The sequence below is a fragment of the Anomaloglossus baeobatrachus genome, unplaced genomic scaffold (assembly GCF_048569485.1).
Source record: "Anomaloglossus baeobatrachus isolate aAnoBae1 unplaced genomic scaffold, aAnoBae1.hap1 Scaffold_549, whole genome shotgun sequence".
In the NCBI taxonomy this organism is placed as follows: domain Eukaryota; kingdom Metazoa; phylum Chordata; class Amphibia; order Anura; family Aromobatidae; genus Anomaloglossus; species Anomaloglossus baeobatrachus.
This window is the reverse complement of record NW_027444872.1, coordinates 149,441-177,136: the sequence shown is the minus strand read 5'-3', so window position 1 is coordinate 177,136 and position 27,696 is coordinate 149,441. Positions and strand designations below refer to the sequence as shown.

At 53.2% G+C, this 27,696-nt stretch overlaps 1 protein-coding gene across 1 annotated transcript in view; it reads right to left on the bottom strand.

Moving 5' to 3' along the window:
- Nucleotides 1-15,412: 15,412 nt before the first annotated feature.
- Nucleotides 15,413-27,696, bottom strand: part of LOC142283816 (U3 small nucleolar ribonucleoprotein IMP4-like) — a 76,609-nt gene continuing 64,325 nt past the window's right edge. Inside the window, exon 7 of the mRNA XM_075333155.1 lies at nt 15,413-15,566. Within this exon, the coding sequence (XP_075189270.1) occupies nt 15,454-15,566 (113 nt within the window). The 3' untranslated portion in view covers nt 15,413-15,453. The remainder of the gene's footprint in view (nt 15,567-27,696) is intronic.

Genomic DNA, 27,696 nt, shown 5'->3' with positions numbered 1-27,696 from the left:
AGGGGAGGGCTGTCTTGCAGCTCTAACTTGAGGTATTTCTTTACCCACCCAGGGACAGCTTTTGGACGTCCCAATCGTCTGGGTCTCCCAATAGAGCGCCGAAGAAGAAGGGAATTTTGTTACTTACCGTAAATTCCTTTTCTTCTAGCTCTTATTGGGAGACCCAGCACCCGCCCTGTTGTCCTTCGGGATTTTTGGTTTGTTTGCGGGTACACATGTTGTTCATGTTGAACGGTTTTCAGTTCTCCGATGTTACTCGGAGTGAATTTGTTTAAACCAGTTATTGGCTTTCCTCCTTCTTGCTTTTGCACTAAAACTGGTGAGCCAGTGATCCCACTGGGGGTGTATAGCCAGAAGGGGAGGGGCCTTACACTTTTTAGTGTAATTGCTTTGTGTGGCCTCCGGAGGCAGTGCTATACACCCAATCGTCAATCGTCTGGGTCTCCCAATAAGAGCTAGAAGAAAAGGAATTTACGGTAAGTAACAAAATTCCCTTCTTCTTCTAGCTCCTATTGGGAGACCCAGCACCCGCCCTGTTGTCCTTCGGGATTTTTGGTTGTTTTCGGGTACACATGTTGTTCATGTTGAACGGTTTTCAGTTCTCCGATGTTACTTCGGAGTGAATTTGTTTAAACCAGTTATTGGCTTTCCTCCTTCTTGCTTTTGCACTAAAACTGGTGAGCCAGTGATCCCACTGGGGGTGTATAGCCAGAAGGGGAGGGGCCTTACACTTTTTAGTGTAATGCTTTGTGTGGCCTCCGGAGGCAGTAGCTATACACCCAATCGTCTGGGTCTCCCAATAGGAGCTAGAAGAAAAGGAATTTACGGTAAGTAACAAAATTCCCTTCATCCTGGTGCTCTGATAACGGTTTTCTTCGGCGCTCCATTGGGAGACCCAGACGATTGGGTGTATAGCTACTGCCTCCGGAGGCCACACAAAGCACTACATTAAAAAGTGCAAGGCCCCTCCCCTTCTGGCTATACACCCCCCGTGGGATCACGGGCTGCTCAGTTTTCAAGCTTTGTGCGAAGGAGGTCAGACATCCACGCATAGCTCCACTGTTTAGTCAGCAGTAGCTGCTGACTATATCGGATGGAAGAAAAGAGGGCCCATACTAAAGGGCCCCCAGCATGCTCCCTTCTCACCCCACTTTTGTTGGCGGTGTTTGTAAAGGTTGAGGTACCCATTGCGGGTACGGAGGCTGGAGCCCACATGCTGTTTTCCTTCTCCATCCCCCTGAGGGCTCTGGTGAAGTGGGATCTTACCGGCCTCCAGACTCTGAGGCCGGGCTCCGTCCACAGACCCGGAGATCCTGCTGGATACGGAGCTGGGTACCGTCAGGGACAAGGCCCTGCAACATTCAGGTACTCTGTGTCCCCGTACAGACAGGCACAGATACACTCCAGCGTTGCTGGGTGTTCTAGTGCGCCGGGGACAGTAGCGCTGCGCGCCTGGGTTTTACTCACTGCAGCTTAGCTGAGTGAGTTTATGTGTGGGAACTACCGTGCCGGCCGCCCTGCGGCGCGGCTGAGACTTGTGGTGCGCCGGGGACTTCGCGCTGACCGTGCTTTTACGACGGCAGCGCTGATAAATCTAGTCCCCGGCTTCTGCGGCCTAGTTACGTTCGTTCCCGCCCCCAGCCCTGTCAGTCAGGGAAGGGGAGAGACGCTGTACAATAGTCAGCGCCGAGGGCTGGAGTCTTATTTACATACTCCAGCCCTCTCACTGGGCACAGTGGGACGCCAGTTTCCCGCTCGTTGTCTGCACACGCCCACGGCCCGCCCCTCTTCACAGGACGCCGGCAGCCATTCCTGCACGCAGTCTGAGCTGGAGAACGGACATAGCCCTGGGAGACCCAGACAGGGGGGATTCTGGCGACCACACACCCGCTATTAAGCGGGCGGTAAGCAGCACCTAAGTGCTGACCCCACTAGTGCCACAGTGTTGTTTTTTGTGTACTTTTGTTTGTACATATATATATATATATATATTGCACTGTACGGTTGCTTCTTGGCTTATACCCCTATATTGCTCTGAGGAGACAACAGCATGTCATCCGCAAAAAGCAAGGGTGCCAAGGCACGGGCTTCATATGCTGCCTGTACCGCATGTGGGGCTGATCTACCGGCAGGTTCCACTGACCCCCATTGTGTGCAATGTTCGGTCCCTGTGCCACTTCGTCAGCCGGAGTCTATGCTAGTAGTGGCCCAGGCAGAGACGCCTGTGAACCCTGTCCCGGTGACGGGGACAGAGTTTGCAGTTTTTGCTGATAAGATGTCTGTGACTATGACAAAAATTCTAGAAACCTTGCAGTCCAGGCCGGTCACTCAGACCATGGGCACTGCTGATTCAATGTTCCCCGGTCCCCCTCAGTTGGAACTAATCCGTGCTCCAAGGGGGTCCCAGGCATCACAGGCTGAAGGCTCTGACTCGGACGACAGTCCCAGGCAGCCTAAGCGAGCTCGCTGGGAGAGACACTCGGCGTCATCACGCTGGTCAGGGTCTCAGCGAGAGGATTCTCTGTATGATGAGACAGAGCTAGGTGATCAGGAGTCTAATCCTGAGACTGCTCTCAACCTGGATACCCCTGATGGTGACGCCATGGTGAATGATCTTATAGCGGCCATCAATAGACTGCTGGATATTTCTCCTCCAGCGGAGGAGGCAGCAGCACAGCAGGAGAAATTCCATTTTAGGTATCCCAAACGTAAATTGAGCTCTTTTCTGGACCACGCGGACTTCAGAGAAGCAGTCCAGAAACACCATGCTTATCCAGATAAGCGTTTCTCCAAACGTCTTAAGGATACACGTTATCCCTTTCCCCCTGACGTGGTCAAACGCTGGACCCAGTGTCCAAAGGTGGACCCCCCAATCTCCAGGCTTGCGGCTAGATCCATAGTTGCAGTGGAAGATGGGGCTTCACTTAAAGATGCCAATGACAGACAGATGGACCTTTGGTTGAAATCTGTCTATGAAGCTATCGGCGCGTCGTTTGCTCCAGCATTCGCAGCCGTGTGGGCACTCCAAGCTATTTCAGCTGGTCTGGCGCAGGTGGACTCGATCATACGTCCATCAGTGCCGCAAGTGGCGTCCTTGACCTCACAAATGTCTGCGTTTGCGACTTACGCTATCAATGCGGTCTTGGACTCTACCAGCCGTACGTCAATGGCGTCCGCCAACTCGGTGGTTTTACGCAGAGCCTTATGGTTAAAGGAATGGAAAGCAGATTCTGCTTCCAAAAAATGCTTAACCAGTTTGCCATTATCTCAAGACAGGCTGTTTGGTGAGCAATTGGCGGAAATCATTAAACAGTCCAAGGGTAAGGACTCTTCCTTACCCCAACCCAGATCAAGCAAACCTCAGCAGTGGAAGGGACAGTCGAGGTTTCGGTCCTTTCGAGGTTCGGGCAGGACCCAATTCTCCTCGTCCAAAAGGACTCAGAAGGAGCAGAGGAGCTCAGATTCCTGGCGGACTCACTCACGTCCAAAGAAAGCAGCCGGAGGAACCACTTCCAAGCCGGCTGCCTCATGACTTTCGGCCTCCTCTCTCCGCATCCTCGGTCGGTGGCAGGCTCTCCCGCTTTTGCGGCATTTGGCTGCCACAGGTCAAAGACCGGTGGGTAGCAGACATTTTGTCTCACGGGTACCGGATAGAGTTCAGTTCTCGTCCTCCGCCTCGGTTCTTCAGAACTTCCCCACATCCCGACCGAGCCGATGCTCTCCTGCAAGCGGTGTGCTCTCTAAGGGCAGAGGGAGTGGTGATCCCTGTTCCTCTTCAGGAAAGAGGTCAGGGTTTTTACTCCAATCTATTTGTGGTGCCAAAAAAGGACGGCTCTTTCCGTCCTGTTCTGGACCTAAAACTGCTCAACAAGCACGTGAAAACCAGGCGGTTCCGGATGGAATCCCTCCGCTCCGTCATTGCCTCGATGTCTCAAGGAGATTTCCTAGCATCGATAGACATCAAAGATGCTTATCTCCACGTGCCGATTGCTCCAGAGCACCAGCGTTTTCTTCGCTTCGTTATAGGAGACGAACACCTTCAGTTCGTAGCCCTGCCATTTGGTCTGGCGACAGCCCCACGGGTTTTCACCAAGGTCATGGCAGCAGTGGTAGCAGTCTTACACTCTCAGGGACACTCGGTGATCCCTTACTTGGACGATCTACTTGTCAAGGCACTCTCTCAAGAGGCATGCCAACACAGCCTGAACGTTGCGCTGGAGACTCTCCAGACTTTCGGGTGGATCATCAACTTTTCAAAGTCAAATCTGTCACCGACCCAATCACTAACATATCTTGGCATGGAGTTTCATACTCTCTCAGCGACAGTGAAGCTTCCGATGGACAAGCAGCGTTCCCTACAGACAGGGGTGCACTCTCTCCTTCAAGGCCAATCGCACCCCTTAAGACGCCTCATGCACTTCCTGGGGAAGATGGTGGCAGCAATGGAGGCAGTCCCGTTTGCGCAGTTTCATCTGCGCCCACTTCAATGGGACATTCTCCGCCAATGGGACGGGAAGTCGACGTCCTTGGACAGGAAAGTCTCCCTTTCCCAGACGGCCAAGGACTCTCTTCAATGGTGGCTTCTTCCCACCTCATTATCACAAGGAAGGTCCTTCCTACCCCCATCCTGGGCGGTGGTCACGACAGACGCGAGTCTGTCAGGGTGGGGAGCAGTCTTTCTCCACCACAGGGCTCAGGGTACGTGGACTCAGCAGGAGTCCACCCTGCAGATCAATGTTCTGGAAATCAGGGCAGTGTATCTTGCCCTACAAGCCTTTCAGCAGTGGCTGGAAGGAAAGCAGATCCGAATTCAGTCGGACAACTCCACAGCGGTGGCATACATCAACCACCAAGGCGGGACACGCAGTCGGCAAGCCTTCCAGGAAGTCCGGCGGATTCTGATGTGGGTGGAAGCCACGGCCTCCACCATATCCGCAGTTCACATCCCCGGCGTAGAAAACTGGGAAGCGGACTTCCTCAGTCGCCAGGGTATGGACGCAGGGGAATGGTCCCTTCACCCGGACGTGTTTCAGGAAATCTGTCGCCGCTGGGGAAGGCCGGACGTCGACCTAATGGCGTCCCGGCACAACAACAAGGTCCCAACTTTCATGGCACGGTCTCGCGATCACAGAGCTCTGGCGGCAGACGCCTTAGTGCAAGATTGGTCGCAGTTCCAACTGCCCTATGTGTTTCCTCCTCTGGCACTCTTGCCCAGAGTACTACGCAAGATAAGGTCCGAGTGCCGCCGCGTCCTGCTCGTCGCTCCAGACTGGCCGAGAAGGTCGTGGTATCCGGATCTGTGGCATCTCACGGTCGGCCAACCGTGGGCGCTACCAGACCGGCCAGACTTACTGTCACAAGGGCCGTTTTTCCATCTGAATTCTACGGCCCTGAACCTGACTGTGTGGCCATTGAGTCCTGGATACTAGCATCTTCAGGATTATCCCAAGGGGTCGTGGCCACCATGAGACAGGCTAGGAAGCCCACGTCTGCTAAGATCTACCACAGAACGTGGAAGATTTTCTTATCCTGGTGCTCGGCACAGGGAGTGTCCCCCTGGCCATTTGCATTGCCTACTTTTCTTTCCTTCCTGCAATCTGGTTTGGAAAAAGGCTTATCGCTCGGCTCCCTTAAAGGGCAAGTCTCAGCGCTATCGGTATTTTTTCAAAAGCGTCTAGCACGACTTCCTCAGGTACGCACGTTCCTGCAGGGGGTTTGTCACATCGTCCCTCCGTACAAACGGCCGTTAGATCCATGGGATCTGAACAGGGTACTAGTTGCTCTCCAGAAGCCGCCCTTCGAGCCTCTGAGGGATGTTTCACTTTCTCGACTCTCACAGAAAGTGGCCTTTCTGGTAGCGGTCACGTCTCTTCGGAGGGTATCCGAGCTGGCGGCGCTGTCATCCAAAGCTCCCTTCCTGGTTTTTCACCAGGACAAGGTAGTGCTCCGCCCCGTTCAGGAGTTTCTCCATAAGGTGGTATCCTCTTTTCATCTCAATCAGGATATCTCCTTACCTTCCTTTTGTCCTCATCCAGTTCATCGGTTTGAAAAGGATTTGCATTTGTTGGATCTCGTGAGAGCACTCAGAATCTACATTTCCCGCACGGCGCCCCTGCGCCGCTCGGATGCACTCTTTGTCCTTGTCGCTGGTAAGCGCAAAGGATCGCAGGCTTCCAAATCCACCCTGGCTCGATGGATCAAGGAACCAATTCTTGAAGCCTACCGTTCTGCTGGGCTGCCGGTTCCATCAGGGCTGAAAGCCCATTCTACCAGAGCCGTGGGTGCGTCCTGGGCATTACGACACCAGGCTACGGCTCAACAGGTGTGCCAGGCAGCTACCTGGTCGAGTCTGCACACTTTCACCAAACATTATCAGGTGCATACCTACGCTTCGGCGGACGCCAGCCTAGGTAGAAGAGTCCTACAGGCGGCGGTTGCCTCCCCGTAGGGGAGAGCTGTTTTACAGCTCAAACTTGAAGTATTACTTTACCCACCCAGGGACTGCTTTTGGACGTCCCAATCGTCTGGGTCTCCCAATGGAGCGCCGAAGAAGAAGGGAATTTTGTTACTTACCGTAAATTCCTTTTCTTCTAGCTCCAATTGAGAGACCCAGCACCCGCCCTGTTTCCTTCGGGATTTTTGTTTTTTTCGGGTACACATGTTGTTCATGTTGAACGGTTTCAGTTCTCCGATGTTACTTCGGATTGAATTTGTTTAAACCAGTTATTGGCTTTCCTCCTTCTTGCTTTAGCACTAAAACTGAGCAGCCCGTGATCCCACGGGGGGTGTATAGCCAGAAGGGGAGGGGCCTTGCACTTTTTAATGTAGTGCTTTGTGTGGCCTCCGGAGGCAGTAGCTATACACCCAATCGTCTGGGTCTCCCAATTGGAGCTAGAAGAAAAGGAATTTACGGTAAGTAACAAAATTCCCTTCTTCCTCCATGGCCGTTTGCCTTACCCACTTTTCTTTCATTCCTTCAATCCGGAATGGACAAGGGTTTGTCACTCGGCTCTCTCAAAGGACAAGTATCGGCGCTCTCCGTATTTTTTCAAAAGCGCCTGGCCAGGCTTCCGCAGGTCCGCACGTTCCTGCAGGGAGTTTGCCACATAGTCCCACCATACAAGCGTCCGCTGGAACCCTGGGACCTTAACAGGGTGCTAACGGCTCTTCAGAAACCACCTTTCGAGCCGCTGCGGGATGTTTCTTTATCACGTCTTTCGCAGAAGGTGGCAGTTACATCACTCCGAAGAGTGTCGGAGCTTGCAGCGCTGTCATGCAAAGCCCCCTTCCTGGTGTTTCACCAGGATAAGTTGGTTCTGCGTCCGGTCCCGGACTTTCTCCCTAAGGTGGTGTCCCCTTTCTTTGTCGCTCCATTGGGAGACCCAGACAATTGGGGTGTATAGGCTATGCCTCCGGAGGCCGCACAAAGTATTACACTTAAAAGTGTTAAGCCCCTCCCCTTCTGCCTATACACCCCCCGTGCTCCCACGGGCTCCTCAGTTTTTTGCTTTGTGCGAAGGAGGTCAGACACGCACGCACAGCTCCACAGATTGGTCAGCAGCAGCTGCTGACTATATCGGATGGAAGAAAAGTGGGCCCATATAGGGCCCCCAGCATGCTCCCTTCTCACCCCACTCTTGTCGGCGGTGTAGTTAAGGTTGAGGTATCCATTGCGGGTACGGAGGCTGGAGCCCACATGCTGCTTTCCTTCCCCATCCCCCTCAGGGCTCTGGTGAAGTGGGATCCTATCGGTCTCCAGGCACTGAGACCGTGCTTTATCCACAACTCCTGGGAGACTGCTGGATAGGAGCCGGGTATCGTTCAGGGACATGGCCCTGCTACTTGGAGGTACTGTGTCCCCGTGGGGACCGCGCACAGCAACACTCCAGCATTGCTGGGTGTGCTAGTGCACCGGGGACCGCGGCGCTGACCGGGTTAATATGTGCCATTACACACTCAGCGCTGCCGCACTAACCGCCGCTGCCAGGGAAACACTGCGGCGCGGCTGGGACTTGTAGTGCGCCGGGGACTTTCGCGCCGGCCGCGCTTTTACGGCGGCCGCGTTTATTACTAGAGTCCCCGGCTTTTTGCGGCCTAGTTTCCTTTCCTCCCGCCCACAGCCCTGACAGGCAGGGGAAGGGCGGGACGCTGCACAGAACGAGCAGCACTGAGGGCTGGAGCATGCTTTGCATACTCCACCCCTCTCACTGTGCACAGTGCAGGCACCAGCTCCCGCACTTTCTGAGCCACGCCCACGGCTCCCACCTCTCCTCAGGACGCCGGCAGCCATTCCTGTCAGCTCCTTGGACGCTGCAGAGGGGGACAAAGTCTGGGAGACTCAGGCAGGGACTCTGGTGGCCTCACAACCGCTTTAGGCGGGTGGTAAGCAGCACCTGTGGTGCTAGCCCCATTGTGCAGTAGTGTAACATTATATGTTTATGGTATACATATTTTACACTGTATGGTGCACAGTTGATTTCTGGCTATATACCCTATTGTGTTACTCAGGGAAGATAATAGCATGGCGCCCACGAAAGGCAGGGGTGCCAAAACACAGGCTTATTATGCTGCCTGCGCCGCATGTATGACCCCGCTACCGGCAGGTTCCACTGACCCTCATTGTGTGCACTGTTCGGCCCCTGTGGCACTTACTCAGCTAGAGCCTCTGCTAAGGGGGGCCCAGGGGGAGCCACCTGCTGACACTGTTCAGGTGACGGGGACAGAGTTTGCAAAACTCTCTGAGACTATGGCTAAGATACTAGAAGCCTTGCAGTCCAGGCCGGTATCTCAGCACAGGGACTCTGTTGAATCTTTGTCCCCTGGCCCACCTCAGTTGGACCAACAATGTCCTCCTGGGGTGTCTCATGGATCCCAGGCTGAGGGTTCTGACACAGACCCCGGCCCCAGACCAACTAAGCGAGCTCGCTTGACAATTCCCTTGACATCCTCATATTGTTCAGGGTCTCAGCGGGGGGAATCTCTAGTTGATGATGCGGACACAGCTGATCAGGATTCTGATCCTGAGGCCGCTCTCAATCTTGATACTCCGGACAGGGACGCCATAGTGAACGACCTTATTGCGTCCATCAATCGTATGTTGGATATTTCTCCCTCAGCTCCTCCGGTGGAGGAGTCAGCTTCACAGCAGGAGAAATTCCGTTTCAGGTTTCCCAAGCGTACACCGAGTATGTTTCTGGACCACTCTGATTTCAGAGAGGCAGTCCAGAATCACCATGCTTGTCCAGATAGGCGTTTTTCTAAGCGCCTTAAGGATACACGTTATCCCTTTCCCCCTGACGTGGTCAAAAGTTGGGCTCAGTGTCCCAAAGTGGATCCTCCAATCTCCAGACTGGCAGCTAGATCCATACTTGCAGTGGAAGACGGGGCTTCACTCAAAGATGCCACTGACAGGCAGATGGAGCTCTGGTTGAAATCCATCTATGAAGCTATCGGCGCTTCTTTTGCCCCAGCATTCGCAGCCGTATGGGCGCTGCAAGCTATCTCAGCAGGTCAAGCGCAAATCGACGCAGCCACACGCACGTCCGCGCCACAGGTGGCGTCCATAACCACACAGACTTCGGCATTTGCGTCTTACGCTATTAATGCTGTTCTGGACTCTGCGAGCCGTACGGCGGTTGCAGCCGCCAATTCGGTGGAACTCCGCAGGGCCTTGTGGCTACGGGAATGGAAGGCAGATTCTGTTTCCAAAAAGCGCTTAACCAGTTTGCCAATTTCTGCCAACCGGTTGTTTTGCGAGCGTTTGGATGAAATCATCAAACAATCCAAGGGAAAGGATACATCCTTACCCCAGCCCAAACCGAAAATACCCCAACAGAGGAGGGGGCAGTCGAGTTTTCGGTCCTTTCGGGGCGCGGGCAGGTCCCAATTCTCCTCGTCCACAAGGCCTCAGAAAGATCAAAGGAACTCTGATGCATGGCGGTCTAAGTCACGTCCTAAAAAGGCCAGCGGAGGTGCCGCTACCAAAGCGGCTTCCTCATGACTTTCGGCCTCCCCACTCCGCATCTTCGGTCGGTGGCAGGCTCTCCCGCTTTTGCGACACCTGGCTGCCACGGGTAAAAGACCGTTGGGTGAGAGACATTCTGTCTCACGGTTACAAGATAGAGTTCACCTCTCGTCCCCCGACTCGATTCTTCAGGTCATCCCCGCCTCCCGAGCGAGCCGAGGCTCTTCTGCAGGCGCTGGGCACTCTGAAGGCAGAATGAGTGGTGGTCCCTGTTCCTATTCAGCAACAGGGTCACGGTTTTTACTCCAACTTGTTTGTGGTCCCAAAGAAGGACGGGTCTTTCCGTCCTGTCCTGGACCTGAAACTTCTCAACAAACACGTAAAGACCAGGCGGTTCCGGATGGAATCCCTCCGCTCCGTCATCGCCTCAATGTCCCAAGGAGATTTCCTTGCATCGATCGATATCAAGGATGCATATCTCCACGTACCGATTGCTCCAGAGCACCAGCGCTTCTTGCGCTTCGCCATAGAAAACGAACACCTGCAGTTCGTGGCACTGCCGTTCGGCCTGGCAACAGCCCCACGGGTTTTCACCAAGGTTATGGCTACTGTAGTAGCGGTCCTCCACTGTCAGGGTCACTCGGTGATCCCTTACTTGGACGATCTGTTGATCAAGGCACCCTCTCAAGAGGCATGCCAACACAGCCTCGACGCTACCCTGGAGACTCTCCAGAGTTTCGGGTGGATCATCAATTTTCCAAAGTCAAATCTGACACCGGCCCAATCGCTGACATATCTTGGCATGGAGTTTCATACCCTCTCAGCGATAGTGAAGCTTCCACTGATCAAGCAGCGGTCACTACAGACAGGGGTGCAATCTCTCCTTCAAGGCCAGTCACACCCCTTGAGGCGCCTCATGCACTTCCTGGGGAAGATGGTGGCAGCAATGGAGGCAGTTCCTTTCGCGCAGTTTCACCTGCGTCCACTTCAATGGGACATCCTACGCAAATGGGACAGGAAGCCGACGTCCCTCGACAGGAACGTCTCCCTCTCTCAGGCGACCAAAGCTTCCCTTCGGTGGTGGCTTCTTCCCACTTCATTATCGAAGGGGAAATCCTTCCTACCCCCATCCTGGGAGGTGGTCACGACGGACGCGAGTCTGTCAGGGTGGGGAGCGGTTTTTCTCCACCACAGGGCTCAGGGTACGTGGACCCAGCAAGAGTCCTCGCTTCAGATCAATGTTCTGGAAATACGGGCAGTGTATCTTGCCCTGAAGGCGTTCCAGCAGTGGCTGGAAGGCAAGCAGATCAGAATTCAGTCGGACAATTCCACAGCGGTGGCATACATCAACCACCAAGGCGGCACACGCAGTCGGCAAGCCTTCCAGGAAGTCCGGCGGATTTTGATGTGGGTGGAAGCCACGGCCTCCACCATCTCTGCAGTTCACATTCCAGGCGTGGAAAACTGGGAAGCAGACTATCTCAGTCGCCAGGGCATGGACGCAGGGGAATGGTCCCTTCACCCGGACGTGTTTCAGGAGATCTGTTGCCGCTGGGGGGTGCCGGACGTCGACCTCATGGCGTCCCGGCACAACAACAAGGTACCGGTGTTCATGGCACGGTCTCAAGATCCCAGAGCTCTGGCGGCAGACGCCTTAGTTCAGGATTGGTCGCAGTTTCAGCTCCCTTATGTGTTTCCTCCGCTGGCACTGTTGCCCAGAGTGTTACGCAAGATCAGGGCCGACTGCCGCCGCGTCATCCTCGTCGCTCCAGACTGGCCGAGGCGGTCGTGGTACCCGGATCTGTGGCATCTCACGGTCGGCCAACCGTGGGCACTACCAGACCGACCAGACTTGCTATCTCAAGGGCCGTTTTTCCATCTGAATTCTGCGGCCCTCAATCTGACTGTGTGGCCATTGAGTCCTGGATCCTAGCGTCTTCAGGGTTATCTCAAGACGTCATTGCCACTATGAGACAGGCTAGGAAACCAACGTCCGCCAAGATCTACCACAGGACGTGGAAAATTTTCCTGTCGTGGTGCTCTGCTCAGGGTTTTTCTCCCTGGCCTTTTGCCTTGCCCACTTTTCTGTCCTTCCTTCAATCTGGACTGGAAAAGGGTTTGTCGCTCGGCTCCCTTAAGGGACAAGTCTCAGCGCTCTCTGTGTTTTTCCAGAAGCGCCTAGCCAGACTTCCACAGGTACGCACGTTCCTGCAGGGGGTTTGTCACATCGTCCCTCCTTACAAGCGTCCGTTAGAACCCTGGGATATGAACAGGGTGCTGATGGTTCTTCAGAAACCACCATTCGAGCCAATGAGAGATATTTCTCTCTCACGCCTTTCGCAGAAAGTGGTTTTTCTAGTAGCAGTCACTTCACTTCGGAGAGTGTCTGAGCTAGCAGCGCTGTCATGCAAAGCCCCTTTCCTGGTTTTTCACCAGGACAAGGTGGTGCTGCGTCCGGTTCCGGAATTTCTCCCCAAGGTGGTATCCCCTTTTCATCTCAATCAGGATATTTCCTTACCTTCTTTTTGTCCTCATCCAGTTCACCAATGTGAAAAGGATTTGCACTTGTTAGATCTGGTGAGAGCACTCAGACTCTACATTTCTCGTACGGCGCCCCTGCGCCGCTCGGATGCACTCTTTGTCCTTGTCGCTGCCCAGCGTAAAGGGTCACAGGCTTCCAAATCAACCTTGGCTCGGTGGATCAAGGAGCCAATTCTCGAAGCCTACAGTTCGGCTGGGCTTCCGGTTCCCTCAGGGCTGAAGGCCCATTCTACCAGAGTCGTGGGCGCGTCCTGGGCTTTGAGGCACCAGGCTACGGCTCAGCAGGTGTGTCAGGCGGCTACCTGGTCGAGCCTGCACACTTTCACGAAACACTATCAGGTGCATACCTATGCTTCGGCGGATGCCAGCCTAGGTAGACGAGTCCTTCAGGCGGCGGTTGCCCACCTGTAAGAGGGGGTCGTTTTCAGCTCTTTCTATCGAGGTATTCTTTTACCCACCCAGGGACTGCTTTTGGACGTCCCAATTGTCTGGGTCTCCCAATGGAGCGACAAAGAAGAAGGGAATTTTGTTTACTTACCGTAAATTCCTTTTCTTCTAGCTCCAATTGGGAGACCCAGCACCCGCCCCTGTTCCCTTCGGGCTGTTTGTTCTTTTGTGTACACATGTTGTTCATGTTAAATTGTTCTTTTGGTTCATGGTTTTCAGTTCTCCGAACATCCTTCGGATTGAATTTACCCTATACCAATTCATAAGTCTTCTCCTTCCTGCTTTTGCACCAAAACTGAGGAGCCCGTGATGCACGGGAGGGTGTATAGGCAGAGGGGAGGGGTATCACTTTTTAAAGTGTAATACTTTGTGTGGCCTCCGGAGGCAGAAGCTATACACCCAATTGTCTGGGTCTCCCAATAGGAGCTAGAAGAAAAGGAATTTACGATAAGTAAACAAAATTCCCTTCTTTTTGTGCGTTTTTGCTGCAGAAATTTCTTGAGAAAATGGTTGTGCCTTTCTGCAGACATTCCCCAGCAAAACCTATGGGGAAAAAAAAATAGCTGTGCGCACACTGCGTTTTTTCTTAAGAAAATCTACCGAAATAATTTTCTTAAGAAAAAGAATGAGCAGTCACTTCTTTTCTGCAGGTAGCTGCGTTATTCACTCCATTGACTGCAATGTAATCATGAAATAGCGCAGGAATAGCGCAGGTAGCAAATCATGTGCGTTTCATTGCGTTTTCCTGCGTTATTCCCGCGTTGTTTCACGTTTTTCGGGACATAGTGTACATCACTGCCCTGTGTTTTGCAAGGACGTGATGTGACTAGAAGAGGAAGAGGAAGTTCCTCCATTTTCAGTGGTGTAGGAAGTATACATATATAATGCACAGACACATAGAAATCCAATGTACATATTAAAAAAAAAAAGCGTGTGCTCCGCCGTATTTTTACCGTCCAGCCGGGTAAACACACAGCGGCGGCCCGATATTCTCAGGCTGGGGAGGGCGAGGGCCAGGGTAAATATCAGTTAAAAGCAAAGCACTTTTTGCTTGGTTACCCGATATTTATCTTGGTTACCAGCATACACCGCTCAGCGCTGGCTCCCTGCACACGTAACCAGTGTAAATATCGGGTAACTAACCAAAGCGCATTGGTTAGTAACCCTATGTGTATCCTGGTTACGGGTGCAGGGAGCCAGAGAGCGCATGCGCACGAAATCCTACGGATCAAACCGTTACATGCTGCGTTGCTCCCGCCCGGCGGTCAGTCAAAAAACAACTGACCGTCACGCAGCGGATGCAACGCAGCATCATCAGTCACAATCTGTCGCTAATAGAAGTCTATGGGGAAAAACTGGATTCCTGCAAAATATTTTGCAGGATACCGTAATTCCTCAAGGCGATGGATTGTGACTGAAGCAAAACAACGGAAGTGTGAACTTAGCCTAAATGAATTAAGAATCAGCCAAATGGGAGTTGGGAGTCTCCTTACGCTGCATAGAAGCCGGCTGTCAGAGCTTACCGCTTATTACCTCTCCCCTCAGGTCGGAATCAACTACCAGCCCCCAACAGTGGTGCCCGGGGGAGACCTGGCCAAAGTGGAGCGCGCTGTGTGCATGCTGAGCAACACTACGGCCATCGCAGAGGCCTGGGCCCGGCTGGACCACAAGTTCGATCTGATGTACGCCAAGCGAGCCTTCGTGCACTGGTACGTGGGAGAGGGAATGGAGGAAGGAGAGTTCTCCGAGGCTCGAGAAGATCTGGCCGCGCTGGAAAAGGACTACGAAGAAGTGGGAAAAGACTCTGTAGACGAGGAGGCTGAAGAGGGAGAGGAGTACTGAGGAAGGAGCAGCCGATGGGATAGGAGAGGTATTAGTGGTTATTAGCAGGTATTAGTGGTTATTAGCAGTTATTAGTGGTTATTAGCAGTTATTAGGGGTTATTAGCAGGTATTAGTGGTTATTAGCAGTTATTAGGGGTTATTAGCAGTTATTAGGGGTTATTAGCAGTTATTAGTGGTTATTAGCAGTTATTAGTGGTTATTAGCAGTTATTAGGGGTTATTAGCAGTTATTAGTGGTTATTAGCAGTTATTAGTGGTTATTAGCAGTTATTAGTGGTTATTAGCAGTTATTAGTGGTTATTAGCAGTTATTAGGGGTTATTAGCAGTTATTAGGGGTTATTAGCAGTTATTAGGGGTTATTAGCAGTTATTAGGGGTTATTAGCAGTTATTAGTGGTTATTAGCAGTTATTAGTGGTTATTAGCAGTTATTAGGGGTTATTAGCAGTTATTAGGGGTTATTAGCAGTTATTAGGGGTTATTAGCAGTTATTAGTGGTTATTAGCAGTTATTAGTGGTTATTAGCAGTTATTAGTGGTTATTCTGTTACTTGTTCTCTGTAGGTTACAGTTTACACTCATTAAAATAAGTTACATTGAAGAGATTCTCCACGTCCCGTCCTTATATAAAGATCTTTATTTACAGGTAACACACAAATACTATTCATTGGTGAGATATTTCCTCTTCTTAGCGGTGTTGGTGTATGGATGCCAGCGCCGCTCCACCTCTGCCGTGCCCTCATTCTCCAGGTTGCCCAGCTTTATCATGTACACTGCAAAGAGTAACAGCCGGTGATAAGTACGGAGCGCTGACACTGGGGCCCTGATACATCACAGCATTTCACAGGGGTTTCTACATGAAAACGTCTTAGACTATGTGGCCCCGGGACACTGTACTCGCGGATATATCCGCAGGTTTCCCGCAGCTGATCCCCGGAATCCGCAGCTATCCATACCTACGGGATTCCAACGAAATATCTGCGGGAAACCTGCGGACATTCATGTGACTTACCCACGGAAGTCTCCATAGTGGAGAGGCGGAACGTCCGCAGGAATAATTGACATGTAGTTACGTGCGGCTGCAGGACATCTGCAGCATATTCTGCAGCCGCACATACCGCAGCATGGACACAGCACTCCCCATGTCCCATAGGATAACATGGGGAGTGTCTGTACTTGCTAAAACCTCCGGATTTATCTAGAAAATCGAGATAAATCCGCAGGTTTTCAGCAGCAAAATCCACTGGTACAGAGTCCCGTGGGCACAAAGCTTTAATCTGTGAAGAGTCAGATGATCTTATAACTCGGACGGGGATTGCAATGCTTGGACTGGCCGGCGGCTCTCCCCACCAAAGAGTGACTGCTGCATAGAGGAGCATGAGGCCGTTGTGCTCGGGTGGGGAGAGCCGCCGGCCAGTCCAAGCCTGCCATCCCCGTCCGACTCTTCCCTTAGTGACAGTGGTTTGCGACAAATTCATCAAACTATTTGCTGCTTTTTAAGGCCCTGTGCACACGCTGCGGCTTTTACCACAGATTTGCTGCAGAAAATGTTTTTAACATTGCTACAGTCATTCCCCAGCAAAACCTATGGGTTTAAAAAAAAATGCGTTTTTTCTTTGTCGCTCCATTGGGAGACCCAGACAATTAGGTGTATAGGCTATGCCTCCGGAGGCCGCACAAAGTATTGCACTAAAAGTGTAAAGCCCCTCCCCTTCTGCCTATACACCCCCCGTGCTCCCACGGGCTCCTCAGTTTTTTGCTTTGGGCGAAGGAGGCAGACATGCACAGCACAGCTCCACAGATTAGTCAGCAGCAGCTGCTGACTATGTCGGATGGAAGAAAAGTGGGCCCATATAGGGCCCCCAGCATGCTCCCTTCTCACCCCACTCTTGTCGGCGGTGTGGTTAAGGTTGAGGTATCCATTGCGGGTACGGAGGCTGGAGCCCACATGCTGTTTTCTTCGGCGCTCCATTGGGAGACCCAGACGATTGGGTGTATAGCACTGCCTCCGGAGGCCACACAAAGCATTACACTAAAAAGTGTAAGGCCCCTCCCCTTCTGGCTATACACCCCCAGTGGGATCACTGGCTCACCAGTTTTCTGTTTTCTGCTTTGTGCGAAGGAGGTCAGACATCCACGCATAGCTCCACTGTTTAGTCAGCAGCAGCTGCTGACTATGTCGGATGGAAGAAAAGAGGGCCCATACTAGGGCCCCCAGCATGCTCCCTTCTCACCCCACTTTATGTCGGCGGTGTTTGTTAAGGTTGAGGTACCCATTGCGGGTACGGAGGCTGGAGCCCACATGCTGCTTTCCTTCCCCATCCCCCTGAGGGGCTCTGAGGAAGTGGGATCTTACCGGCCCCCAAGCCCTGAGGCCGGGCTCCATCCACAGACCCATGGAACCTGCTGGATGCGGAGCTGGGTACCGTTCAGGGACAAGGCCCTGCGACATTAAGGTACTCTGTGTCCCCGTATGTACAGGCCGCGCACACTCCAGGCTTGCTGGGTGTGCTAGTGCGCCGGGGACAGTAGCGCTGAGCGCTGGGGTTACAGTCACTACAGTTTTTCTGAGTGACTTTATGTGTTGGGGACTGCCGCGCCGGCCGCCCCTAGAGCGGCGGCGCGGCTGCGACTTGTAGTGCGCCGGGGACTTAGCGACGACCGTGCTTTTACGACGGCGTCGCTTATAAATTTAGTCCCCGGCTTCTGCGGCCTAGCTCCGCTTCGTTCCCGCCCCCACCCTGTCAATCAGGGCAAGGGAGAGACGCTGTACGATTCATCAGCGCCGAGGGCTGGAGTCTTATTTACATGCTCCAGCCCTCTCACTGAGCACAGTGGGACGCAGGTTTCCCGCTCTTTGTCTGCACACGCCCAGGGCCCGCCCCTCTCCATAGGACGCCGGCAGCCATTCCTACATGCAGTCTGGCTGGAGAACGGACACAGGCTCTGGGAGACCCAGACAAGGGATTTCTGGCGACCACACACCCGCGTTAAGCGGGCGGTAAGCAGCACTTTAGTGCTGGCCCCACTAGTGCCACAGTGTTATTTTTTTCTCTATACCATATATATATGTATATATATATTGCACTGTAAGGTCGCTTCTTGGCTGTATACCCTATCCTGCTCTGAGGAGACGACAACATGTCATCCGCAAAACGCAAGGGTGCCAAGACACAGGCTGTAAGCGCTGCTTGTGCCGCTTGTGGGGCTGATCTACCGGCAGGTTACAATGACCCCCATTGTGTGCAATGTTCGGTCCCTGTGCCACTTCGTCAGCCGGAGTCTATGGTGGTAGTGGCCCAGGCAGAGTCGCCGGTGAACCCTGTCCCGGTGACGGGGACAGAGTTTGCAGTTTTTGCTGACAGGATGTCTGTCACTATGACAAAAATCCTAGAGACCTTGCAGGCCAGGCCAGTTACTCAGTCCATGGACACTGCTGCGGCAATGTTCCCCGGTCCCCCTCAGTTGGAGTTAATCCGGGCTTCAAGGGGGTCCCAGGCATCTCAGCCTGACGGCTCTGATTCAGATGACAGTCCCAGGCAGCCTAAGCGTGCTCGCTGGGAGAGACCCTCCACGTCATCACGCGGATCAGGGTCTCAGCGAGAAGAGTCTCTACATGATGAGACAGAGGAGGGGGATCAGGAGTCTAATCCTGAAACCGCTCTCAATCTGGATACTCCTGATGGTGACGCCATGGTAAATGACCTTATAGGGGCCATCAATAGTCTATTGGAAATTTCTCCCCCTGCCCCTTCTGCAGAGGAGGCAGCTGCACAGCAGGAGAAGTTCCATTTCAGGTATCCCAAGCCTAAACTGAGTACTTTTCTGGACCACGCTGACTTCAGAGAATCAGTCCAGAAACACCATGCTTACCCAGATAAGCATTTCTCCAAACGTCTTAAGGATACACGTTATCCCTTTCCCCCTGACGTGGTCAAACGCTGGACCCAGTGTCCAAAGGTGGACCCCCCAATCTCCAGGCTTGCAGCTAGATCCATAGTTGCAGTGGAAGATGGGGCTTCCCTTAAAGATGCCAATGACAGACAGATGGACCTTTGGTTAAAGTCTGTCTATGAAGCTATCGGCGCGTCGTTTGCTCCAGCATTCGCGGCCGTGTGGGCACTCCAAGCTATTTCAGCTGGCTTGGCACAGGTGGACTCTATCATATGTCCAGCAGTGCCGCGAGTAGCGTCCCTAACCTCGCAAATGTCTGCGTTTGCGACTTACGCTATCAACGCTGTCCTGGACTCTACAAGCCGTACCTCAATTGCGTCTGCCAACTCTGTTGTCTTGCGCAGAGCCTTGTGGTTAAAGGAATGGAAAGCGGATTCTGCTTCCAAAAAATGTTTAACCAGCTTGCCACTATCTGTAGATAGACTGTTTGGTGAACAATTGGCTGAAATCATTAAGCAATCCAAGGGTAAGGACTCCTCCTTACCCCAGCCCAGATCAAGCAAACCTCAACAGAGGAAGTGGCAGTCGAGGTTTCGGTCCTTTCGAGGCTCCAGCAAGACCCAATTCTCCTCGTCCAAAGGGACTCAGAAGGAGCAAAGGAGCTCAGATTCCTGGCGGGCTCATTCACGCCCCAAGAAAGCGACCGGAGGAACCGCTTCCAAGGCGGCTGCCTCATGACTTTCGGCCTCATCCCTCCGCATCCTCGGTCGGTGGCAGGCTCTCCCGCTTTTGCGACATTTGGCTGCCACAGGTCAAAGACCGGTGGGTAACAGACATTTCTTCGGCGCTCCATTGGGAGACCCAGACGATTGGGTGTATAGCTACTGCCTCCGGAGGCCACACAAAGTATTACACTAAAAAGTGTAAGGCCCCTCCCCTTCTGGCTATACACCCCCAGTGGGATCACTGGCTCACCAGTTTTCTGCTTTGTGCGAAGGAGGTCAGACATCCACGCATAGCTCCACTGTTTTTAGTCAGCAGCAGCTGCTGACTATGTCGGATGGAAGAAAAGTGGGCCCATATGGGGCCCCCAGCATGCTCCCTTCTCACCCCACTTGCGGTTTGTAAGGTTGAGGTACCCATTGCGGGTACGGAGGCTGGAGCCCACATGCTGTTTTCCTTCCCCATCCCCCCTCAGGGCTCTGGGCGAAGTGGGATCTTACAGGTCTCCAGGCACTGAGACCGGGCTCCATCCACAGACCCAGGGAACCTGCTGGATATGGAGCTGAGTATCGTCAGGGACAGGCCCTGCTACATTAAGGTACTCTGTGTCCCCGGGCAAGAGCGCACACACACACCAGCATTGCTGGGAGTGTTAGTGCGCCGGGGGTAACAGCGCGGTGCGCTCGTGCTATTATTCACTGCAGCTTAGCTGAGTGAATTTATGTATTGGGAACTGCCGCGCCGGCCGCTGCTGGGTGTTTTTTTACATTGTGGCGCGGCTGGGACTTGTGGTGCGCCGGGGACTTCCGCGCTGGCCGTGCACATGGACGGCCGCGCTTATTACTCGAGTCCCCGGCTTTGCGGCCTAGTTTTCGTTTCGTTCCCGCCTCCAGCCCTGCCAGTCAGGGGAGAGGCGGGACGCTGTACAGACAGTCAGCGCCGAGGGCTGGAGTCTGCTTTACATTCTCCAGCCCCCTTCACTGGACACAGTGGGACGCCAGTTTCCCGCTCGTGTCTGGGGCACGCCCACGGCCCGCCCCTCGTCACACGAGCTGGAGAAGGACGCCGGCAGCCATTCCTGCACGCAGTCCGAGCTGGGGAACGGAGACATGCTCTGGGCAACCAACACAGGGCTCTGGCGACCACACACCCGCGTTATAGGCGGGCGGTAAGCAGCACCTGAAGTGCTGACCCCACTAAATACCGAAGTGTCCATTTGTATTTTATGCTTGTATGCACAGCAGGAGAAATCCTTTTTCAATACACTGCACTGTAGGTCGCTATCTTTGGCTATGTGTTCTCCTAGATGGCGAGATAACAGCAGCAAAGAAGCAAGGGTGCTAAGGCACAGGTTTTTCTAGGCTGCTTGTATTGCATGTGCTGAAGTGTTCATTTGTACTTATGCTTGTATGCTATACATTGCACTGTACGGTCGCTACTCTTGGCTTTATTCTCCTAGAGGGCTGGACAACAGCAGCAAAAAAGCATGGGTGCCAAGGCACAGGCTTTATAGGCTGCTTGTATTGCAGGTGTTGAAGTGTTCATTTGTACTTATGCTTGTATGCTATACATTGCACTGTACGGTCGCTACTCTGTGCTATATTCTCCTAGATGGCTGGACAACAGCAGCAAAAAAGCAAGGGTGCCAAGGCACAGGCTTTCTATGCTGCTCGTATTGCATGTGCTGAAGTGTTTATGCTTGTATGCTATACATTGCATAGATGGCTTGAATACAGCAGCAAAAAAGCAACAAGGCTTCCTATGCTGTTTTCTTCGGCGCTCCATTGGGAGACCCAGACGATTGGGTGTATAGCTACTGCCTCCGGAGGCCACACAAAGCATTACACTAAAAAGTGTAAGGCCCCTCCCCTTCTGGCTATACACCCTCAGTGGGATCACTGGCTCACCAGTTTTCTGCTTTGTGCGAAGGAGGTCAGACATCCACGCATAGCTCCACTGTTTAGTCAGCAGTAGCTGCTGACTATATCGGATGGAAGAAAAGAGGGCCCATATAGGGCCCCCAGCATGCTCCCTTCTCACCCCGCTGGTGGTTTGTAAGGTTGAGGTACCTATTGCTGGTACGGCGGCTGGAGCCCACATGCTGTTTTCCTTCCCCATCCCCCTGAGGGGCTCTGAGGAAGTGGGATCTTACCGGCCCCAAAGCCCTGAGGCCGGGCTCCATCCACAGACCCATTGAACCTGCTGGATACGGAGCTGGGTACCGTTCAGGGACATGGCCCTGCACCATTCAGGTACTCTGTGTCCCCGTACACACAGGCACAGCACACTCCAGACTTGCTGGGTGTGCTAGTGCGCCGGGGACAGTAAAGGGTTACAGTCACTGCAGCCTAGCTGAGTGACTTTATGTATGGGGAACTACCGCGCCGGACGCTCCGGGAGCGGCGGCGCGGCTGGGACTTGTAGTGCGCCGGGGACTTAGCGCCGACCGCGCTTTTACGGCGGCGGCGCTTATAAATCCAGTCCCCGGCTTTTGCGGCCTAGCTCCGCTTCGTTCCCGCCCCCACCCTGTCAATCAGGGTAGGGGAGAGACGCTGTACAATCAGCAGCGCCGAGGGCTGGAGCCTTATTTACATGCTCCAGCCCTCTCACTGGACACTGTGGGACGCCGGTTTCCCGCTCTGACTTGGGGGCACGCCCACGGCCCGCCCCTACCCACACGAGCTGGAGAAGGACGCCGGCAGCCATTCCTGCAGTCCGAGCTGAGAGATCGGACTCTGGGCAACCAGGCACAGGACTAGGGCGACCACACACCCGCTTATAGGCGGGCGGTAAGCGGCACCTGAAGTGCTGACCCCACTAAATACCGCAGTTGTCCATTTGTATTTTATGCTTACACTGCATAGGTCGCTATTTTTGGCTATATGCCCTCTTAGATGGCGACACATCAGCAGCAGGAAAGCAAGGGTGCTAAGGCACAGGCTTTCCATGCTGCTTGTATTGCATGTACTGAAATGTTCATGTGTATTTATGCTTGTATGCTATACACTGCACTGTACGGTCGCTAGTCTGGGCTATTTTCGCCTAGAATGACTAGACTACAGCAGCAGAAAAGCAAGGGTGCTGAGGCACAGGTTTTTTCTATGCTGCTTGTATTGCAGGGGTTGCAGTGTTCATTTGTACTTATGCTTGTATGCTATACATTGCACTGTATGGTCGATATTCTGGGCTATATTCCCCTAGATGGCTAGTCTACAGCAGCAGAAAAGCAGGGGTGCCAAGGCACAGGCTTTCTTCAGCGCTCTATTGGGAGACCCAGACGATTGGGGTATAGCTACTGCCCTCCGGAGGCCACACAAAGCACTACACTAAAAAGTGCACGGCCCCTCCCCTTCTGGCTATACCCCCCCGTGATATCACGGGTTCTCCAGTTTTAGCTTTGTGTGCGAAGGAGGTCAGACATCCATGCATAGCTCCACAGATTTTAGTCAGCAGTAGCTGCTGACTATGTCGGATGGAAGAAAAGAGGGCCCATATAGGGCCCCCAGCATGCTCCCTTCTCACCCGTGGATGGTGTTGTAAGGTTGAGGTACTTATTGCTAGTACAGAGGCCGGAGCCCACATGCTGTTTTCCTTCCCCATCCCCATGAGGGGCTCTGGGTGAAGTGGGATCTTACCGGTCTCCAGGCACAGAGACCGAGCTCCATCCACAGACCCAAAAGAACCTGCTGGATATGGAGCTGAGTATCGTCAGGGACAGGGCCCTGCTACATCAAGGTACTCTGTGTCCCCATGCACATCGCGCCCACACACACCAGCATTGCTGGGAGTGTTAGTGCGCCGGGGACAACAGCGCGGAGCGCTGGTGCTATTATTCACTGCAGCTTTGCTGGGTGAATTTATGTATTGAAAACGGCCGCGCCGGCCGCTGCTGGTTGTTTTTTTTTACATTGCGGCGCGGCTGGGACTTGTGGTGCGCCGGGGGACTTCGGCGTCGGCCGTGCACATAGGACGGCCGCGCTTATTACTCGAGTCCCCGGCTTTGCGGCCTAGTTTTCGTTTCGTTCCCGCCCCAGCCCTGCCAGTCAGAGGAGGGGCGGGACGCTGTACAGAAGCTCAGCGCAGGGAGCTGGAGTCTGCTTTGCATTCTCCAGCCCCCTCTCACTGAACACAGTGAGACGCCGGGTTCCCGCTCTTGGCTGGGGCTCGCCCACGGCCCGCCCCTCTGCACAGGACGGGGAAGAGAAGCCGGCAGCCATTATGGTTTCCACTCTGGGAGAACGGAACCAGTCACAGGTTTTTGGGCGACCTCGCACCCGCTCTTGTGCGGGCGGTAAGCAGTACTGACACCACTAATGCTGAAGTGGGTTTTTGGACTGTGTGCTGATATGCTATGCACTGTACTGTACTGTCGCTATTCTGGGCAACAGCAGCAAATAAGCAATGCTGCTGAGGCACAAGCTTTCAATGCTTCTTCGTTTGCATGTGCTGCAGTGTTTACTGTCAGATTGGGCAACAGTAGCAGTAGAGCAATTTGTGCTAAGGCACAAGCTTTCAATGCTGCTTCGCTTGCATGTGCTGCACGGTTTATTGTTATGCTATACATTCACTGTATGTCGCTATTCTTGGCTAATGCGCCCAGATAAACAGACAAAAGCAGCAGTAGAGCAATGGTGCTACGGCACAAGTTTTCAATGCTGCTTGACTTGCATGGGCTGCAGTGTTTACTGTCATGCTTGTATGCTATACATTCACTGTATGTCGCTATCCTTGGCTAATGTTCCTGGATAAATAGACAACAGCAGCAGAAAGGCTAGGGTGCTAACGCGCAAGCTTTCAATGCTGCTTGGATTGCATGGGCTGCAGTGTTTACTGTCATGCCCGTATGCTATACATTCACTGTATGTCGCTATCCTTGTCTCATGCTCCTAGATAAATAGACAACAGCAGCAGAAGAGCAAATGTGCCAAGCCACAAGTTTTCAATGCTGCGTGTACTACATGTACTGAAGTGTTTATTTGTAATTCATGCTTGTATGACTATTCACTGTACGGTCGCTATCCTCGGCTAGGCTCTTAGATAGCTAGACAACAACAGCAGAAAAAGACAAGTTGCCAATGCACGGGCTTTCTATGCTGCCTGTACTGCATGTCATACGGTCCCAGGACCCCCAGTGCGTGCTATTGCTCAACCGGGGTCTCTGCTATATGTGGCCAAAGGAACCGCCTGTGATCTCTGTCCAGAGACAGGGACGAAGTTGCAGTTTTTTTCCGCTGATATATTGTCTGTGACTATGACTGACATCTTACAGACTTTGCACCCCAAGCAGACTGTGCGCAATATGGTTGCAATGACCCTGGCCGCCCTGATTTGGAGCATCTCCAGGCGCCAGAGTGATTCCAGGCATCCCAGAGAGCAGGCATCCGACACGGTCGACAGTCCCAGATGGCCTAAGCGGGCTCGCTGGGATTAGCCCTCGACTCCATCACTGGTCAAGGTCCCAGCTGGAGTACTCTCTGTACGATGAGGCAGACGTAGCTGTTCAGGACTCTGATCCTGAGACCGCTCTCAATCCGGATACACCGGATGGTGACGCTATAGTGAATAATCTTATTGCGTCCATCAACGAAAGGTTGGGTATTTCTCCCTCAACTCCTCCAGTGGAGGGGTCAGCTTCACAGCAAGAGAAATCTCTATTTCAGTATCTCAAGCGTATATTGAGTACTTGTTTAGCACTCTGACTCCAGAGACGCAGTCCAGAAACGACACGCTTATCACGATAAGCGTTTCTCCGACCGTATTAATGAGACACGTGTCGCTCCCCCCTGACGTGGTCAAGCGCTAGACCCAGTATCCAAATGTGGATCCCCCAATCTCCATGCTTGCAGCTAGATCTATAGTTGTAGTGGTGGATAGGACTTCACTTCAAAATGCCATTGACAGGCAGATTGGCCTCTGGTTGCAATCTGTCTATGAAGCTATCGGCAAGTCGGTTGCTCCGGCAGTCGCAGCCGTGAAGGCACTCCAAGCTATTTCAGCTAGTATTGCGCAGGGGGTCGCTGTCACAGGTACTCTCGGTCCCAGCAGCGTCTTTAACTCGCAATGTCGGCATGGCGAATCATGCTGTTATTGCTGTCCGAGACTCTACGAGCCGGACGTCAGTGGCCTCCGCCAACTCCGTGTTTTTACGCAGAGGCTAGTAGTTGAGAGATTGGAACAGAGGCTGCTTCCAACGAAGTGCTTAACCAGGTTGCCTTTATCTAGTGATAGTCTGTTGGTAAGGGTGGAATGAAATCATTCAACTATCCAAGACGACTCAAAAAGCCCAGAAGGGCATAGATTCCTAGCGGGCTCAATCACGCCCGGGGAAGGCAGCCGGAGGAACCGCTACCAAAGCGTTTTCCTCATAATTTTCAGCCCGCTCACTCCGCAACCGCGGGGGGGCAGACTCCCCCGCTTTAGCGGCATTTACCTACCGCAGGTCAAGGGCCTGTGAGTGAGAGTCAGTTTGTTTTCAAACTACCGCACCGACCGAGCCGAGGCTCTTCTGCAGGCGGAAAGAGCGGTAATCCCTGTTCCTCTTCAGAAACCAGATACGCATTTTGCTCCGACCTGGTCGCGGTGCCAAAATAGGACGGCTCCTTCCGTCCCGTTCTGGAATTTATACTGCTTAACAAGCACGTGAAAACCAGGCGGTTCCGGATGGCGTCACTCCGCTCCGTCATTGCCTCTCTGTCTCAAGGAGTTTTCCTAGCATCAATAGACATCAGGATGCTTATCTACACGTGCCGATTGCTTCGAGGCACCGGCGTTGGCTACGATTCGTTATTAAAGACGAGAATATTTCGTTTCGTAGCCATACCCTTTGGCTGGCGACAGCCCCACGGGTGTTCACTAAGTTCGTGGCAGCAGAGGGAGCAGTCCCGCGCTCTCACGGTCACTCTGTGATCCTTTACTTGGGCAATCTACTGGTCAAGGCACTCTCCTTTAGAAGCATGCCAACACAACCTGAACATGGCGCTGGACCCTTCCCAGAGTTTCGGGTGGGTCTTCAACTTTTCAAGGTTGAACCCAATCGCTGGCATCTCCTGGAGAGTTTTCACACTCTCTCAGCGATAGTGAAGCTTCCGCTGGACAAACAGCGTTCACTACAGACGAGGGGGCAGTCTCTCCTTCAAGGAGGCGCCTCATCCAGAGGCGAGTTTTTTCACGCAGTTTCATCTGCGTCCGCTTCAATAGCACATTCTTCGCTTATGGGAGGGAAGTCGATGTCCCTACACAGGAACATGCCACTTTTCCAGACGGTCAAAGACCGTCTTCAGAGGAGTCCACTCTTCAACTCAGTGGTCTGGAGCTCTGGGCAGTGTATCTTGCACTGCAAGCCTTCCTGCAGTGGCTGGAATGCAAATAGATCCGAATTCAGTCGGCCTATCCACAGCGGTGGCATACACCAACCATCAAGGCGGACTACGCAGTCGACAAGCCTCCCAAGAGGTCCGGCGGATTCTGCTATGGGTAGAAGACAGAGCATACACCATATCAGCTGTTCACATCCCGGGCGTACAACACTAGGAAGCAGACTTCCTCAGTCGCCAGGGCGTGGACGCAGGGGAATGGGCTCTGCACCCGTTTGTTTTCAAGAAATCTGTAGCCGCAGGATGAAGACGGACGTCGACGTCATGGCTTCTCGGCAACAACAAGGTCCCGATTTTCATGACGCGGTCTTACGATCAAAGAGCTCTGGCGACAGGCGCCTTGGCTCAGGATTGGTCACAGTTCCAGCTACCGATTGCTGCCACACCATCCTCGTCGCCCCAGATGGCCGGGGAGGTCGTGGTACCGAGATCTGTGGCATCTCACCGTCGGTCGACCGTGAGCACGACGTCATTGCCACCATGAGACGGGCTAGCCAGCCGCGGTCTGCCAAGATCTACCACAACTCGTGGAAGATATTCTTATCTTAGTGTTCTGCTCAGGGAGTGTCTCCCTGGCCATCGGCATTGCCTACTTTGCCTTCCCTCCTGCAATCTGGTTGGGAAAGAGGTTGGTCGCTCGGCTCCCTTTAAGGGCAAGTCTCGGCACTATCCGTGTTCTTTTCAGAAGCGTCTAGCACGTCTTCCTAAGGTGCGCACGTTACTACAGGGGGTTTGTCATATTGTGCCCCCGTACAAGCGGCCGTTAGATCCATGGGATCTGAACAGGGTACTAGTTGCTCTCCAGAAGCCGCCTTTCGAGCCTCTGAGGGAAGTTTCCCTTTCGCGCCTGTCACAGAAAGTGGCCTTTCTGGTTGCGATCACGTCGCTTCGGCGAGTGTCTGAGCTGGCGGCT